General features: G+C 43.7%; 1 protein-coding gene across 2 annotated transcripts in view; it reads right to left on the reverse strand.

Annotated features, from left to right (window-relative positions):
* Positions 1 to 15,729, reverse strand: part of org-1 (optomotor-blind-related-gene-1) — a 231,011-nt gene that overhangs the window by 166,653 nt on the left and 48,629 nt on the right. For both annotated transcript variants that reach the window (XM_067158842.2, XM_067158841.2), the window contains exons 5-6: positions 14,142 to 14,306; positions 6,655 to 6,722 (exon numbers count right to left, since the gene is read on the reverse strand). In XM_067158842.2, the coding sequence (XP_067014943.2) occupies positions 6,655 to 6,722; positions 14,142 to 14,306 (233 nt within the window). The remainder of the gene's footprint in view (positions 1 to 6,654; positions 6,723 to 14,141; positions 14,307 to 15,729) is intronic.

The raw sequence follows: 15,729 nt of genomic DNA on the forward strand, positions 1-15,729 counted from the left end.
AAGAGATAGAATGATAGGACACATCTTAAGACACCCAAGACTTGTTCAGTTGGTTTTTGAAGGAAGTGTAGGTGATAAGAACGGTACGGGTAGACCAAGGTATGAATATGACAAGCAGATTAGAGCAGATGTAGGATGCAATAGTTACGTAGAAATGAAAAGGTTAGCACAGGATAGGGTGGCATGAAGAGCTGCATCAAACCAGTCTATGGACTGATGACTCAAACAACAACATATTCGTATGTAGGCGAGAACGCCGCCCAGACCAGAACTGAGCCACCTCCCACCTGGACACAACCTTGTTGACACGCATGATCCATAGCTTTATGGGGCATACACCACACTCTCACGCATCCATCAGCTCGATATAGCGGACCATACCACACGCCGCCGATGCTCGCGGGCCCATGCACGTTGTTGAGTTCTGTGTCGGCAAAGGGAATCGAGTTGGTCGTCCGTTGGTGAAGCCTATGTGGTGCAGTTGGTAGAAATGGGCTCCTGACATTCAACTGGGCATTGACCTGACTCACAGTAGCGACGTGATGTCCGTTCGTTAAACACCCATACCTGCCATCTTCCCCGATTTAGGCGGGAGACTCCCGATTTTCGACAGTTTTCCCGCCTCCCGATTATTCTACTATTTCTCCCAATTTTAGCTTATTTTTTGGTGAACTTCAAACATTTGTTTTCAAGTCCCACTATTTCACCTTTGTACGCCAGTGGCTGGAAGTCCTTCGCTCATTGGCCACTTTCTAATGGAATATCAACGTTTATTAATACGAGAAATGTGCGCGAATGTGCGATGTTTATTGAAACCTGTGTATATCGATTGTCAATCTCTCGTTCTCGCGTGTTATTTTCGTATTCATTCACATGAGTGTAGTCGATTCTAGAGACTAGTTGCTAGATTTGGAGTCTATTTTAGTAATTTAGTGATAGAATTTCAAAGATAGCGACGATTAACTTTCCTACAGATTTTAGGAGCGATTTGGAAACAATTCTGGCGAATTTTAATTTATTGCCTGATAAAAATAGCATTGCGCTTCGCATAATCGCGCGGACGCACAGTGCAATATCTTAATCTATGTATATGTTAAGTAATGGCATGTAAGTGTGTGGAGCATGAGTTCATAGTATTTTTGGAGGGCTTATCAGAGACCGCTCATCTCACTCGCATACTTCCTGTGAGGGAATGTATGTATGTTCAGTCTTCAGCCCTAAGGCTGGTTGGATCCTCAACAGCTCCACCATCAGCTGTCATAGATGGCCTAGGCATCACTGAAGAGGCGTACTACGAAAATGACGAGTGAGGTAGTTTCCCGTTGCGCTGTGAGGGAATAGAAATGTGTAATTTTTAGCCTTGTAGCCTCGTATAGCAACAGTCGGGTTGAGAGATAATAAGTGTTATAATATGTACTTCTGTATTGCATATGACATGTAGAATAAGCAGTTTTAACAATTGTCTCCTGATTTCTCCTGATTTTCGTATTAAAATCTCCTTATGTTTGGTTTTGTAAAATTGGCGGGTATGCACCTGTGGTCTTACCGTGCCCCCCCCCCTGTGGGTAGGGGTGGTAGAATAACACCCACGGTATCCCCTGCCTGTCGTAAGAGGCGACTGAAAGGGCCCCCACGGACTCTGAACTTTTGAGCGTGGGTTGGCGACCACGGAGTCCTCAGCTGAGTCCTGGCATTGTTTCCACTTACTTGTGCCAGGCTCCTCACTTTCATCTATCCTGTCCGACCTCCCTTGGTCAACTCTTATTCTTTTCCGACCCAGACGCTATTAGGTTTGCGAGGCCTAGGGAGTCTTTCATTTTCACGCCCTTTCTTTGGGCGATATCATCATTTTTCGAAGTGTCTGATCCCTTCCATTTTTCCTTCTGATTAGTGTTATGTAGAGGATGGTTGCCCAGTTGTACTTCCTCTTAAAACAATAATAACCACCACCACTGCTTTACGCGGGTGGTAACATTCTCTCTGCGATATTGAAGATCCTTCCTCAACACTGCTGACCTCGGAAACCCGAGTTTGCAATCTCCGCAATGCTATGACCCACGCAGGCTGTTCTACAGGGCAGTAATGCCATCTATCGGAGATGAGTGGGATCAGAGGAGACAAAGTACATAAAACGATTGAGCCAGAATCGATTTCCCCAGCTTGACTTCTCAAGGACAGCGCTATTCAACCCGAGTGTCGAGTTTTTATTTTCTTATAGAATAACATAACCTGACATATTTCTTTACGATTTGGGGTCTGAATCTTTAACCCGATGAGTGCTACGCCCGCCTATAGACGGGCTGACGCGGCCGGTCCACCAGTGCTACGCCCGTCTATAGACGGTGCGCGAGAATTTTAATTTTTTTGAGTTTCCCGGTTCACTTTTGAGTGCGAATTTGATCTCTCACATGTTCTTCCATCTGTTGGACATTATGTAGAACTAACTGATCAGAGATTATGGCTTCGGGAAGTAACTTACAGAGATTTTTGTAGACGTCTGTGGAGTTCATCTCTGATGTAAACAAACATGGCGGAACAACAATTTAGTTGCTCTTGCAGTGATGTTATTTCGGATCACAGAATCTTTCAGTTATTAACCACAGCGGAAAGTGATGATGGAGATAATCATTTTAAGGAATTGTTAAGCGATTTTGAAAGTGAAAGTGATAGAGAGAGTGCCTAAAATATTGTACGTGAGAGAGAAACAGAGCCTCCTTCTAAATGAAAGAAGAAAAACGCGGTGAGTACAAAAGCTATTTTATCGCTAATTTCGTGGCGGATGGATTACGTTTCTTCACCAGAGTTTCAGGTAACTGTGACAGGCCCTGAGGGCCAGGTAGTGTTTGATCACAACCCAAAAATCATTGATTTTTTAGGAACTTTTGTGGCAGTGGAGTTGGGGCAGATAGTTGAACAAATCGGCATCACAAACAACCAGTAGAAAACATTTAACTATCACCACATTCCAGGTTTGGGAAGTATTTTAAAATATCAACTTCTAAGAAGTTACATGTATTAGTTACCTACAGATTTTAGGAAGTAATATTATTTTGGGCTCTTTACTATGTATAAAGATAATGCACGCATGGGCACAGAAGTGTAGGATTTTCCATTTGTATTTAGATTTATAAACAACCAACATTTTTAAACATTCTAAGCTAATCACCCCAATGATAAGTTAAAAATTGAGGCTTCCACAAATTTTTTTACATACGAATGAAAAAACTCAGCACTGAGGTTCCAAACAGTCAACCGGTAACTCAGCACTTAAAAGGTTAATACCATCCTGTCACACGTTTTGTACGTTTCGTTGACGAAATTTTTCAGTCATAATCGTCGGTCATTATTCGTCGGTGTTGGTAATGATGGCCCATTTCGAAGAAATAAATCTTGTGTTGAGGCCAGGCCTTGGTCGCTGCTCGTTTGTTACAGCCCATATGAGATGAATGGCGTCGCGCGCAAGCTCTGCACTCACATTCTTGTGGGCTATTAATTCTCATCCGCGCGACACTTCCTCCCCTTGGCCACTTCCCAAAATACAAGGTTGTCTTTAAAACTGGAATCTATCACTCCGTTCTGGGCTTCCAAACATTGCCAGGCAAAACTTCACTATCTGCTGATCAGCGTTAAATGGAAGGTTGTAAAGGTGCGTTCACACCAAAATGTGTTCGTTAACTTTGTTAATAAACAATATTCATGAACATTTTTGGATGTTAATACACAAAATAGCGTGAGCATTAACTTCACGAGCATGGTGATAAACAAAATATCTTTAACTTTTGTGAATGGAACTTTTCATTAACTTTTCGTGTTTTGGTTAATATTTTGGTTCGCACATGCGCAAGGACGTAATTAGAGCACACAAATTCGTAGCGCGGAATACGTGATTTCTTATCCCTTCTAAAAACTGACTATCAAATCGCAAGCGAAGTTCTAATATACAGTATTTTAAATTCTATATGATATTCTTTCAGCTGTGTTCTAGAGTAGTTTCAATCCCAGCTTCGCTCCTCGCTGAACAACCCAATCTCACATAATCACTTGTATATCATCAAAATAATACTATCTTAACTAGGTTAAATGAAGATTGGCTTTATGTCATAGCTTTACCAATTCCTTGATATTGTTGTATAAAGGGCTCATCACTGCTGCCAACTTGAGTAGTTACACATTGAAATCACGAGACATAACCATCAACAAACTAACCTCAATGTAAGTACCAATAATGGAGGTTCCCTTACCCAAGTAAATGATAATAAATGATCAATCAATATACCGTATTTACGCGAATAATCCCCGCCACCGTATTTACGCGAATAATCCCCACCACCGTATTTACGCGAATAATACCCGCCACCGTATTTACGCGAATAATCCCCACCACCGTATTTACTCGAATAATCCCCACCACCGTATTTACGCGAAAAATACCCGCCACCGTATTTACGCGAATAATCCCCACCACCATATTTACGCGAATAATCCCCACCACCGTAGTTACGCGAATAATACCCGCCACCGAATCATCCAGCACCCTAAATTCAGGAAGGCTGATTTTGAAAACAAATGCCAACATTGACGCAAATAAAACCCGCACCCCAATTTCGTGCCCCATTTTTTTAAGAAAATGTGCGGGTATTATTCGCGTAAATATGGTATTCATCATTAAGTCGGTTTTCAAATCAGTAATTAAGGAAAGACACACACTCTCTCACTCTCATGCAGTTTAATGTTGTATATATCTGCCTTTATTTTGATATACACATTAGCTCCATAGACTGTAAAGAGAGTTATGGAGGTGTTTGTCTGGTGTAAATAATTCAGCCTCCTTCTTGAAATTTGCTATTACTTGTGGGACTGAAAGGAAACCACGCTGTAGTAATACACACAAGCAAATATGTTTCATGTGCATATGCCGCACCGAGCTCGATAGCTGCAGTCGCTTAAGTGCAGCCAGTATCCAGTATTCGGGAGATAGTGGGTTCGAACCCCACTGTCGGCAGCCCTGAAAATAGTTTTCCGTGATTTCCCATTTTCACACCAGGCAAATGTTGGGGCTGTACCTTAATTAAGGCCACGGCCGCTTCCTTCCCACTCCTAGCCCTTTCCTGACCCATCGTCGCCGTAAGACCTATCTGTGTCGGTGCGACGTAAAGCCAATAGAAAAAAAAAAGCATATGCCGTAAATCAATAAGAATGCACAAAGGCTAAAGTCTGCAAACCGTCGTGACAAGAAGCCTACTTTACAAAGGTGAAAAAACGAGTGTATTCAATACATCATACTGTATATTCCATCATTAGACCTTTGTAAAGTGAAAACCTTCAATACGGAATGATTCTAATATCTTGTAAAGTTAGGTTGATGATGAAATGTCCTTCCATTTCAACTGAACTGATCTTTATAAAGGAGGTGATGTTCCTTTCCTTTTTGGAGAAGTTCTTTCAGATTTTTCTTGGTTCTTATACGTAACTTAAGTATTGGACGAAATAAGACCGTGATTAATAAAATGCTACGTTCGTCATTTCATATCATGTATGTTTAGTCCTCAGCCCGAAGGCTGGCCCCCTGTGGGTGGGGGCGGTAGGATAACACCCACGGTAACCCCTGCCTGTCGTAAGAGGCGACTAAAAGGGGCCCCAGGGGTTCTGAACTTTGGAGCGTGGGTTGGCGACCACGGGGCCCTTAGCTGAGTCCTGGCGTTGCTTCCACTTACTTGTGCCAGGCTCCTCATTTTCATCTATCCTATCCAACCTCCCCTGGTCAACTATTGTTCTTTTCCGACCCCGACGCTATTAGGTTTGCGAGGGCTAGGGAGTCTTTCATTTTCACGCCCTTCATGGCCCTTGCCTTCCTTTGGCCGATACCTTCACTTTTCGAAGTTTCGGACCCCTTCAATTTTTCTCTCTGATTAGTGTTATAGGATGGTTGCCTAGTTGAACTTCCTCTTAAAACAATAATCACCACCACCACCACCAGCGAAGGCTCGTTGGAGCCTCAGCAGTTCCGCCATCAGCTGTCATAGATGGCCTAGGCATCACTGAAGAGGCGTACTAGGGAAATGAGGAGTGAGGTTGTTTCCCGTTGCTTTCCTCATTTCATATCAAATAGGTCATTAAATGAATTATTCGAACATGCTTACCTGGTATTACCTAAACGGTGTTACAATCCCACAGAAAAAGAAAATATGTTTTAATTACACCCGCAAACGTAACGCTAGTGATTTCAGCAGTCGAAGTACGTAATTCTCGCAATGCCAGGGAGTATAGCAGTGGGCTCACCAGTAGGACTGCTACATTTTTCCAAGGCGCTGGTGGCTAGTGCGTCGTTGAGACACCACTACAAGCCTCATAAATAGGACAATACAGTGACGGTGCACTAGGGATAGCATGTGCCTCCACTTCTAAAACAATGCATGCCTTTGGCCATTATATCTAAAATGTATGGTTATTAAACACATAACACATTTTGAAGATTCGGGCTAGCCAATGTAACGAACAGAATAATCCCCGAAGACAACAAACTTTACCGCTCTAAGTTACATGAAGAAGAACATGAAATATAGCAACCCAAAAGCACACATGCACATGTCTTACAACTAAAGAGCACAACAACAACAACAACAACATCAACAGAAATAAACTTTTGGGACTCACCAATCATCAGTGTCACAATCTCGGAATCCTTTGGCGAACGGATTACTCGCGATCTTCAGTTGAGTTATCTGCAAAGGAGAAGGGACAACACATTAACCCCTTTGCTTACAATAAATAAATAAATAAATAAATAAATAAATAAATAAATAAATAAATAAATACATTTAAATTTATTTATTTATTTCGGTGGCGAAGTTAGGGCTCGTGGCCCTCTCTCACATTTAACGACGAAAATTACAAGACAATACACATAAAAAGAAATGCACCGTTCGATTATAAAATGAAAGATAACTAAGCTAAATAACAGATCTGGAGAACTTATCATCATGAGGACAGAAAGCACAGTTCAACATACATATGAAATAAAATGAAAAGAAATCCGGAACATAAGAGTAAAAATAGAGAGTCATAATAAACAGTAACATCATCATCATCATCATCATCATCTGTTTACCCTCCAGGTTCGGTTTTTCCCTCGGACTTAGCGAGGGATCCCACCTCTACCGCCTCAAGGGCAGTGTCCTGGAGCTTCAGACTCTTGGTCGGGGGATACAACTGGGGAGTATGACCAGTACCTCGCCCAGGCGGCCTCACCTGCTATGCTGAACAGGGGCCTTGTGGAGGGATGGAGAGATTGGAAGGGATAGGCAAGGAAGAGGGAAGGAAGCGGCCGTGGCCTTAAGTTAGGTACCATCCCGGCATTCGCCTGGAGGAGAAGTGGGAAACCACGGAAAACCACTTCCAAGATGGCTGAGGTGGGAATCGAACCCACCTCTACTCAGTTGACCTCCCGAGGCTGAGTGGACCCCGTTCCAGCCCTTGTACCACTTTTCAAATATCGTGGCAGAGCCGGGAATCGAACCCGGGCCTCCGGGAGTGGCAGCTAATCACGCTAACCACTACACCACAGAGGCGGACAAACAGTAACATACAAACTGAAAAATATAAGGTCAATGCACAAACAAAACACAATACGTAATAAAGTAAGGGAAATATGACCATAAACAATGATCTATGTACAAGGGGCGATCAAAAAGTTTCCGTTCGACGGCCGTACAGTCCTGTATCGGAATGCCAATCAGGCAAAATGCCCGTGAGCATTGAGGCATTCATCCCACCGACTTACCAGGTTGAAGATCCCCGTGTGGTAAAACACCTTGTCCTGCTGCACATACTCGCATGGGGAGAGATCAGGACTATAGGGCGGGTGCTCGAGTGTCTCCCACCTTCTATTGACCTCCCAGATCGACCGGCGTCTTGTGTCGAAACACGGTGGTTTTCGAGATATATGCTTTACAGATTTACTTCAGTGGCTGTTATTTACAACATGTTATATCATACTATGGTAAATTTATTTGTTTTAAATTAATTTCATTATAAATAATTTTAATTCGTCGGGACGCAAATCGTGCATGTTTGATCCAATCACCGACGTTTTCCTGTTCGTGTCTCGCTATGAAGGATATAGCCTTAGAAGTGTGTACATGTGGTTATGTGCCCTGTGGGTAGAGGTAGTAGAATACACTCACAGTATCCCCTGCCTGTCGTAAGAGGCGGCTAAAAGGGGCCCTTAACCGAGTTAGCCGTTGTTTCAACTTACCTGTGTCAGGTTCCTCACTCTCATCTATCCTATCTGATCTCCCATGGTCAAATGTTGTTCTTTAACGACTCCGGCGCTATCAGAGCACTCGAGGCCTAGGGAGTCTTTAATTTTCACGCCCTTCGTAGCCCTTGTCGTCTTTCTTTGATGAATGATTATAATAACAATAATACCGTATTTACGCGAATAATACCCGCACATTTTTTAAAAAAATTGGGGCACGAAATTGGGGTGCGGGTTTTATTTGGGTCAATGTTGGCATTTTTTTTTCAAAATCAGCCTTCCTAAATTTAGGGCGCGGGATTATTCGGTAGCGGGTATTATTCGCGTAAATACGGTGGCGGGTATTATTCGCGTAAATACCCGCATTTACGCGAATAATACCCGCATATCTAAAAAGAAATTGAGACACGAAATTGGGATGCTTTTTTGCATCAAAGTTGGCTTTTTTTTCCTTCAAAATAAGCCTACCTAAAGTGAGGGTGCGGGGATTATTCGCGTAAATACGGTAATAATCGTATGGCCTAAGCTACCGTGTGCAGACATTTTAATTTGACGTCATCTGGCTGTGTCCTCGTCAATTTAGCCGTTCCGTTTTACTCTAGACTACTACATGGCGGAGTAAATTGAATCTCTCTTGGGCGTCTATGGCTGAGTTATGTCGGGTAAGCACCAAATGTGTCACCAGAGGTGGCGACATTATACGGCATGGAGTGTCGAAGAGACTTTCTTGCACCCTTTAAAAATCCGTCTACCTCTGCCGGGTTTGAATCCGCTATCTTCGGATCATGAGGCCGACACTTTACCACTGATGTACAGAGGCAGCTCTTTGATGGATACCTTTATTTTTAAAGTATCCATTGATACAAATGTCCTGACTTCACTTCAGTCAGAAACCACTAGCAGAAGTCAGCACGCGAAGGTTCGTCTGGACGTTTCAAGGCATGCAAAACAGTAAATTTGTAAGGATGCAGCTGCAGCTCCTTTTTGACAATGTTTCCACACGACGATCTCTTCATTCTCACTTGCACAGATAAATGTCGTCAGACTTCGTTCCAGGTTTCCTTCAGTCGAGCAATGTTTCCTGGTGTTTGAACTCTTTTCGGATAGTTGCGGGTTTTATTCGCTACAGAGCTCGTTTCGCGTCATTTTGCCTCTAAGTTTTGAATTGCAGTCGTTGCTGGAGGTTTTTCAAAAACACTTACAGTCTTAAACCTTTGCGCAAGCAGTTATGCACAAGTTTTCCGCTAATCGTGCATCGCGTAACACTTGTCAATGAACACGCGCTGTTTTATCGTGAGCACCATTTTGTGTTGCATTCAACTGGTCACCAAACACGTCTGCTCCTCTCATTCAGTCACTCACACGTAATGTCACGGTTCTAGGACATTTCGTACCACTTGAAAGAGTGGGGAATATTGCGAAGTATATCCATTGTCCACTAGTGGCGGAGAAACCTGCGCACGGTGTGACCACTATTGATGTTAGCCTTCCGTCGGGCGCAACTGATCCGTGTTCATTTTTATCCCGTATTCATAATTCGCAAGGACCTAGCTACTTCCACCTTTCAGTAGTTTTGTGGCGACCTTCAAGCCCATATCGCAGAGTTCACCAGAATCTTTTATTTCACTTACTTGATACTGAAATAATGCAGTAGTGTATAAATATTCGTCCGCTTCTGTGGTGTGGTGGTTAGTGTGATTAGCTAACACCCCCGGAGGGCCGGGTTCGATTCCCGGCTATGCCACGAAATTTGAAAAAGTGCTACGAGGGCTGCAACGGGGTGCACTCAGCCTCGGAAGGTCAACTGAGTAGAGGTGAGTTCGATTCTATCCTCAGTCATCCTCGAAGTGGTTTTTCGTGGTTTCCCACTTCTACAGGCAAATGCCGGGATGGTACCTAACTTAAGGCCACGACCGCTTCCTTCCCTCTTCCTCGTCTATCCCTTCCAATCTTCCCATCCTCCACCAAGGCCCCTGTTCAGCATAGCAGGGGAGGCCACCAGGGCGAGGTACTGGTCATCCTCCCCAGTTTCATCCCCCGACCCAGAATCTGAAGCTCCAGGACACTGCCTTTGAGGCGGTAGAGGTGGGATCCCTCACTGGGTCCGAGGGAAAAACCGACTTAAGAGGGTCAACAGATAAAGAAGAAGAAGAAACATACATTCCTAGAGTATGGTACAGTAAGGTTCATTTTCCTTAACACACATGCATAGGAAAATGAACACAACGAACGTTGTTCTGATGGACTGCATATCCATACGTGGCTAGGATGCGTGACCAGTCTTCTTCAACAACGATTCACTACTAAATTAAACTATGTTTTCTTAATGTTTGGTTCTTCGTTCAACTTTATAATTTCAATCACATCACTGCAGAACTCCAAAGAAGGAAATACGAACAGAGGGGAAAAGATACTAAAATGAAGCTAAAAAAAGTGTATACTTTCCTATTTTTGTCAAAAATCCAGAAAAAAAATTGTTGTGATAATTTCTGTACTATTTGTCTTTGTTTAAAGAACCCAGAATCAGTAAAAAGAAGAATGTTTACTGTAAATCTCCAAACAAATGCACATTTCGATGTCCAAAATCCATGTCGGTTAGAGTTTTCCTTATCACGGGATAAATCTTGGAGAAATCTTAGCTCGATAGCTGCAGTCGCTTAAGTGCGGCCAGTATCCAGTATTCGGGAGATAGTAGGTTCGAACCCCACTGTCGGCAGCCCTGAAAATGGTTTTCCTTGGTTTCCCATTTTCACACCAGGCAAATGCTGGGGCTGTACCTTAATTAAGGCCACGGCCGCTTCCTTCCCACTCCTAGCCCTTTCCTGTCCCATCGTCGCTGTAAGACCTATCTGTGTCGGTGCGATGTAAAACAACTAGCAAAAAAAAGAGGAGAAATCTTACTGTAAAACCAATTTGTAAAGAGCCACCAAACTCCACACATCATAGCGAGTAACACGAAATCACCACCTTCAGGAAATTGAAATTATAGGGATAATGGTCGGAGCTCGCGGTACCATACCTCGTCACTTCGTCGCCACATGGAAGCGCTTCCAACTCCCAATGAGGCTCATCCCCGAAATCGCGACCCTCGTCCTCCGAGGCTCCATAAAGATCCTGAGGCACCACCTCTAACGCTAATTTTGAATTTTCTTTCATTAATAGATATGTACATAAAATTGATATGTTTGACCATGTTCTTAGCGGCAGCGTGTAAATACAGGAGGTTTTTCCAAAATAAATGGAAATTATATATAATAAGAGTGATTTTATGTAATACGAAATTTCGGTATTATAAGACAGCTGTTTTTCTGAAAGCATTATATGCCTCAGAAACTACATCTCTAGGAGGCCACTCTAAAACTCATGCAACTGGAAAGCAAGAACGAAAACTTCTTAGGAAAATGTCGTTCCACTCATGTTGTTCTACTCGGGAGCTGTTGGAAGCTCTGCAACACATGAGCGAGAGATCACAATATCTGGGCTTACAGATCAACAGTGACAAAGCCAAGTATATGGTGAACACCTAAGAAAAAAAGAGGATTTTAAGGCGTGAGAGGCCTGGAATTTGCAGGTAACATCTACTGTTAAAGAGAGTGACGCAGTTTAAAGGGGCCCACAGATGTACAATATTATTGCACAACAATCGGGTTTGAGCAATAAATAGAATCGTGTGGAGATAATATTGATGGTTGTGCAATATATTCTGCATTATATTCTGCAAAGCGGTCATAGACGTAGAATATGCGTGGAAATATACAGTATAGTCAGTCCATGCCGGTATTCTGTTTGGTGAACACTCTTTCCTGCATCACGAAGCCGCATGACTTCCTTCCGAAAGTTTGTACGCAGAGAAAATAACTTCTTGCTTGTCGGCGTTCGGGTATTTTTCGCGATATTTCTCAATAAGCACCTCGTTCTGTTCGCCTTTCTTTTTTAACGCGAATACTGTAATCATTGCTCTTAACGTCCCATAGAGCTGGAAGACTTCGATAAACTCCAAAATAAACTTTTTCTCCACCTGTTTGTCTGCCATCACGATACGTTCTCCCCCACCTGTTGATACCAACTGGCGGGAGGACAGGATATTGCACAATACTGCCAATACACGACACAGTATTTTGCGATTTGCGCAATATATTTCAAACTTTTTTGATTTCGTATAATGTATTGCACAACCCTTCAATATTAAATACACACTATCAATCATATTACACAAACCCCGATATTGCGCAATAATATTGCACGTTTATGGACCCCTTACATGCTTCGGAGGACAAGGTCAGCGAGGAGATAAAGGCTAGGGTGGCGGCTGGGTACAGGTCTTACTTCGCCTTCCAGAAGTTAATGAAGACTCAACATTGTCCAGAAGATTGAAACTCACCGTGTACTGTCTAGTACGTGGACCCTAAACGAGCGCGACAAAAACTTCGACGCGGTTGACGATCAAGGAGAGTGGCACATCGTAAGGATGGACCAAGAAGATCCTTGACCAACATCCTGGCGGCCAAGACGGGAGGGGGAGTCCAGGACAAGGAGGCTAGACAACGTCTCCAGGGATTTGTTAGGGATCCGGGGCTGGAGAAGGAAGAATTGAGCGAGTGCAACTGGAGAGGCCAGGGTCCTTCATGGGCTGTAGTGCCAGGAGAGTAACTCATGTAAATAGCAAAAGCAATCTCCGTACAGGCCATGAAGGCCCCTGGAGGGGTGGAAGGTAAAGGCTTCCACTATCCGTAACCTCGGCACTTGATGGGGGTAGAGTGGTTAGCTCTACGCCCGGCCGCCATTGTCCCCAAGAATTAACCTGGTACTCATTTTTTGTGTAGGCTGAGTGAACCTCAGGGCCATGTGCACCTCCAAAAGTGGAAACCTCGTTTCTTAAATTTTACGACTTCCCGACGGGGATTCGAACCCATGTCCTTCCGGGCGAACCGAGCACGCCTTTACCGCCTCGGCCAGGCAGCAACTCGTGTAAATGGCAAATGCATTAAAAGAAAACTACAGAGCTGTATTCTGTGGTCACATTTGTAGAATGGACAAAAACAGATTTTCACTTTAAAAAAAACTATTTACTATAATCAAGTCAAAGAACTGGTTAAAAGAAATAAACTAGGATTTACAAGAAATAAACGTTATAGAAGGTACCATCAGAAATCACAAAGCCTTTGGAACTCTGGTTCAAATATCACACATTCGTAGAGAAGAACGCAAGAAACAATACATCAACTTCACGAAGAAACTGACGACGATGATGATGATAATGATTATTATTATTGTTATCATCATCATCATCATCATCATCTGTTTACCCTCCAGGTTCGGCTTTTCCCTCGGACTCAGCGAGGGATCCTACGTCTACCGCCTCAAGGGCAGTGTCCTGGAGCTTCAGACACTTGGTCGGGGGATACAACTGGGGAGAATGACCAGTACCTCGCCCAGGCGGCCTTACCTGCTGTGCTGAACAGGGGCCTTGTGGAGGGATGGGAAGATTGGAAGGGATAGGCAAGGATGAGGGAAGGAAGCGGCCGTGGCCTTAAGTTAGGTACCATGCCGGCATTCGCCTGGAGGAGAAGTGGGAAACCACGGAAAACCACTTCGAGGATGGCTGAGGTGGGAATCGAACCCACCTCTACTCAGTTGACCTCCCGAGGCTGAGTGGACCCCGTTCCAGCCCTCGTACCACTTTTCAAATTTTCGTGGTAGAGCCGGGAATCGAACCCGGACCTCCGGGGGTGGCAGCTAATCACGCTAACCACTACACCACAGAGGCGGACTATTATTATTATTATTATTATTATTATTATTATTATTATTATTATTATTATTATTATTATTATTATTATTATTATTATAATTATTATTATTATTATTATTGAGGAACACTCACCCTGTGGTTCTGGTAGGCCGTCACCGCGGTGAAACGGGTCTCCGGGAAGATGAACGTCTTGAAGTTTTCAGTACGACTCTGTTCCACCAAAGCCAACTCGGCCTTAGGTGGGATATAGAGGACGTGGAATCGTGGCTGATACCGATGCATGGAGTTGAGAATGATCTGGAAACACGACAAACACTGTTTCAAGGGAAGCCTCCGTTAGCCGAACGCCTTCTCTATACAACACACTTGACAGAACATTCCACACAATGGAGACAATGAACATCCCGATTTTGTTTGTACGCTTCACAGATGACTGTGGCACATTAGAACACCATTATCGGAATTCTGAGAAATTATTCACAAAGGTCAGTAAATAAGTAAAAGAAAAAAGAAAAGAAAGGCTTCCAGAGATGCAAGAGGAATGGTGTGGTCACTAATGGTAATTTATGTATGTACCACTCGCTTGAACTATACGGTTCTTTTCTGTACTGCCCCAAATTTATGAAAAATTCAGGTATCTCCACAACGGTGCGTGCTAGAGCAAAAGGGACAATTTTCTATCCCTCCCGCCCTACACGACCCTCCTGTGAATGGGGAGGCGGTAGAATACATCCACGGTATTCCCTGCCTGTCGTAAGAAGCGACTAAAAGGGGCGACCACAAACCCCTTAGCTGAGTCCTGGCATTTTTTCCACTCGGACCAGGCTCCTCACTTTCATCTATCCTTTCCGACCTCCCTTGGTCAACTCTTGTTCACCCTGAAGATGGTTTTCCGTGGTTTCCCATTTTCACACCAGGCAAATGCTGGGGCTGTACCTTAATTAAGGCCACGGCCGCTTCCTTCCAAATCCTAGGCCTTTCCTATCCCATCGTCGCCATAAGACTTATCCGTGTCGGTGCGACGTAAAGCCCCTAGCAAAAAAAAACTCTTGTTCATTTCCGACCCCAACGGTACTACTGCTTTTTTTTTCTGTTTTGCTATTTGCTTTACGTCGCACCGACAAAGAGAGGTCTTATGGCGACGATGGGACAGGAAAGGCCTACGAATGGGAAGAAATCGGCTGTGGACTTGATTAAGGTACAGCCCCAGTATTTGCCTGGTGTGAAACTGGAAATCCACGGAAAACCATCTTCAGGGCTGCCGACAGTGGGGTTTGAACTATCTCCCGGATCCAAGCTCACAACTGCGCGCCCCTAACCGCACAGCCAACTCGCCCGGTACGGTACTACGTATCGAGGCCTAGAGAGTCATTCATTTCACGCCCTTTGAGACCTCCCCCTCATCCTTTTCCCGACTATGCAACTCTCAAAGCAGAACTGTTGTCCGGGCATTCTAACGCAGGGGTTTCCAACTAGTAACGGTTCGAGGGCCACGTTGGAAATCTTTAGGTATGATGCGGGCCGCCTTTTAATAACGGACCAATGTTTGTACAATTCTGCAAATAGAACCAGTATGAAATAATTATATTTAATGAAGGCGTAATAATGTTAATTGCTTAAAACTCTATGTCACAATAATTGCGTAAATTAGTTATTTTAAAGGTAAACAATAACATTACACCCAGAACAATTACATTTTGAAGAAGAGCACTCAACAGTG

This window comes from Anabrus simplex, chromosome X (assembly GCF_040414725.1).
Source record: "Anabrus simplex isolate iqAnaSimp1 chromosome X, ASM4041472v1, whole genome shotgun sequence".
In the NCBI taxonomy this organism is placed as follows: domain Eukaryota; kingdom Metazoa; phylum Arthropoda; class Insecta; order Orthoptera; family Tettigoniidae; genus Anabrus; species Anabrus simplex.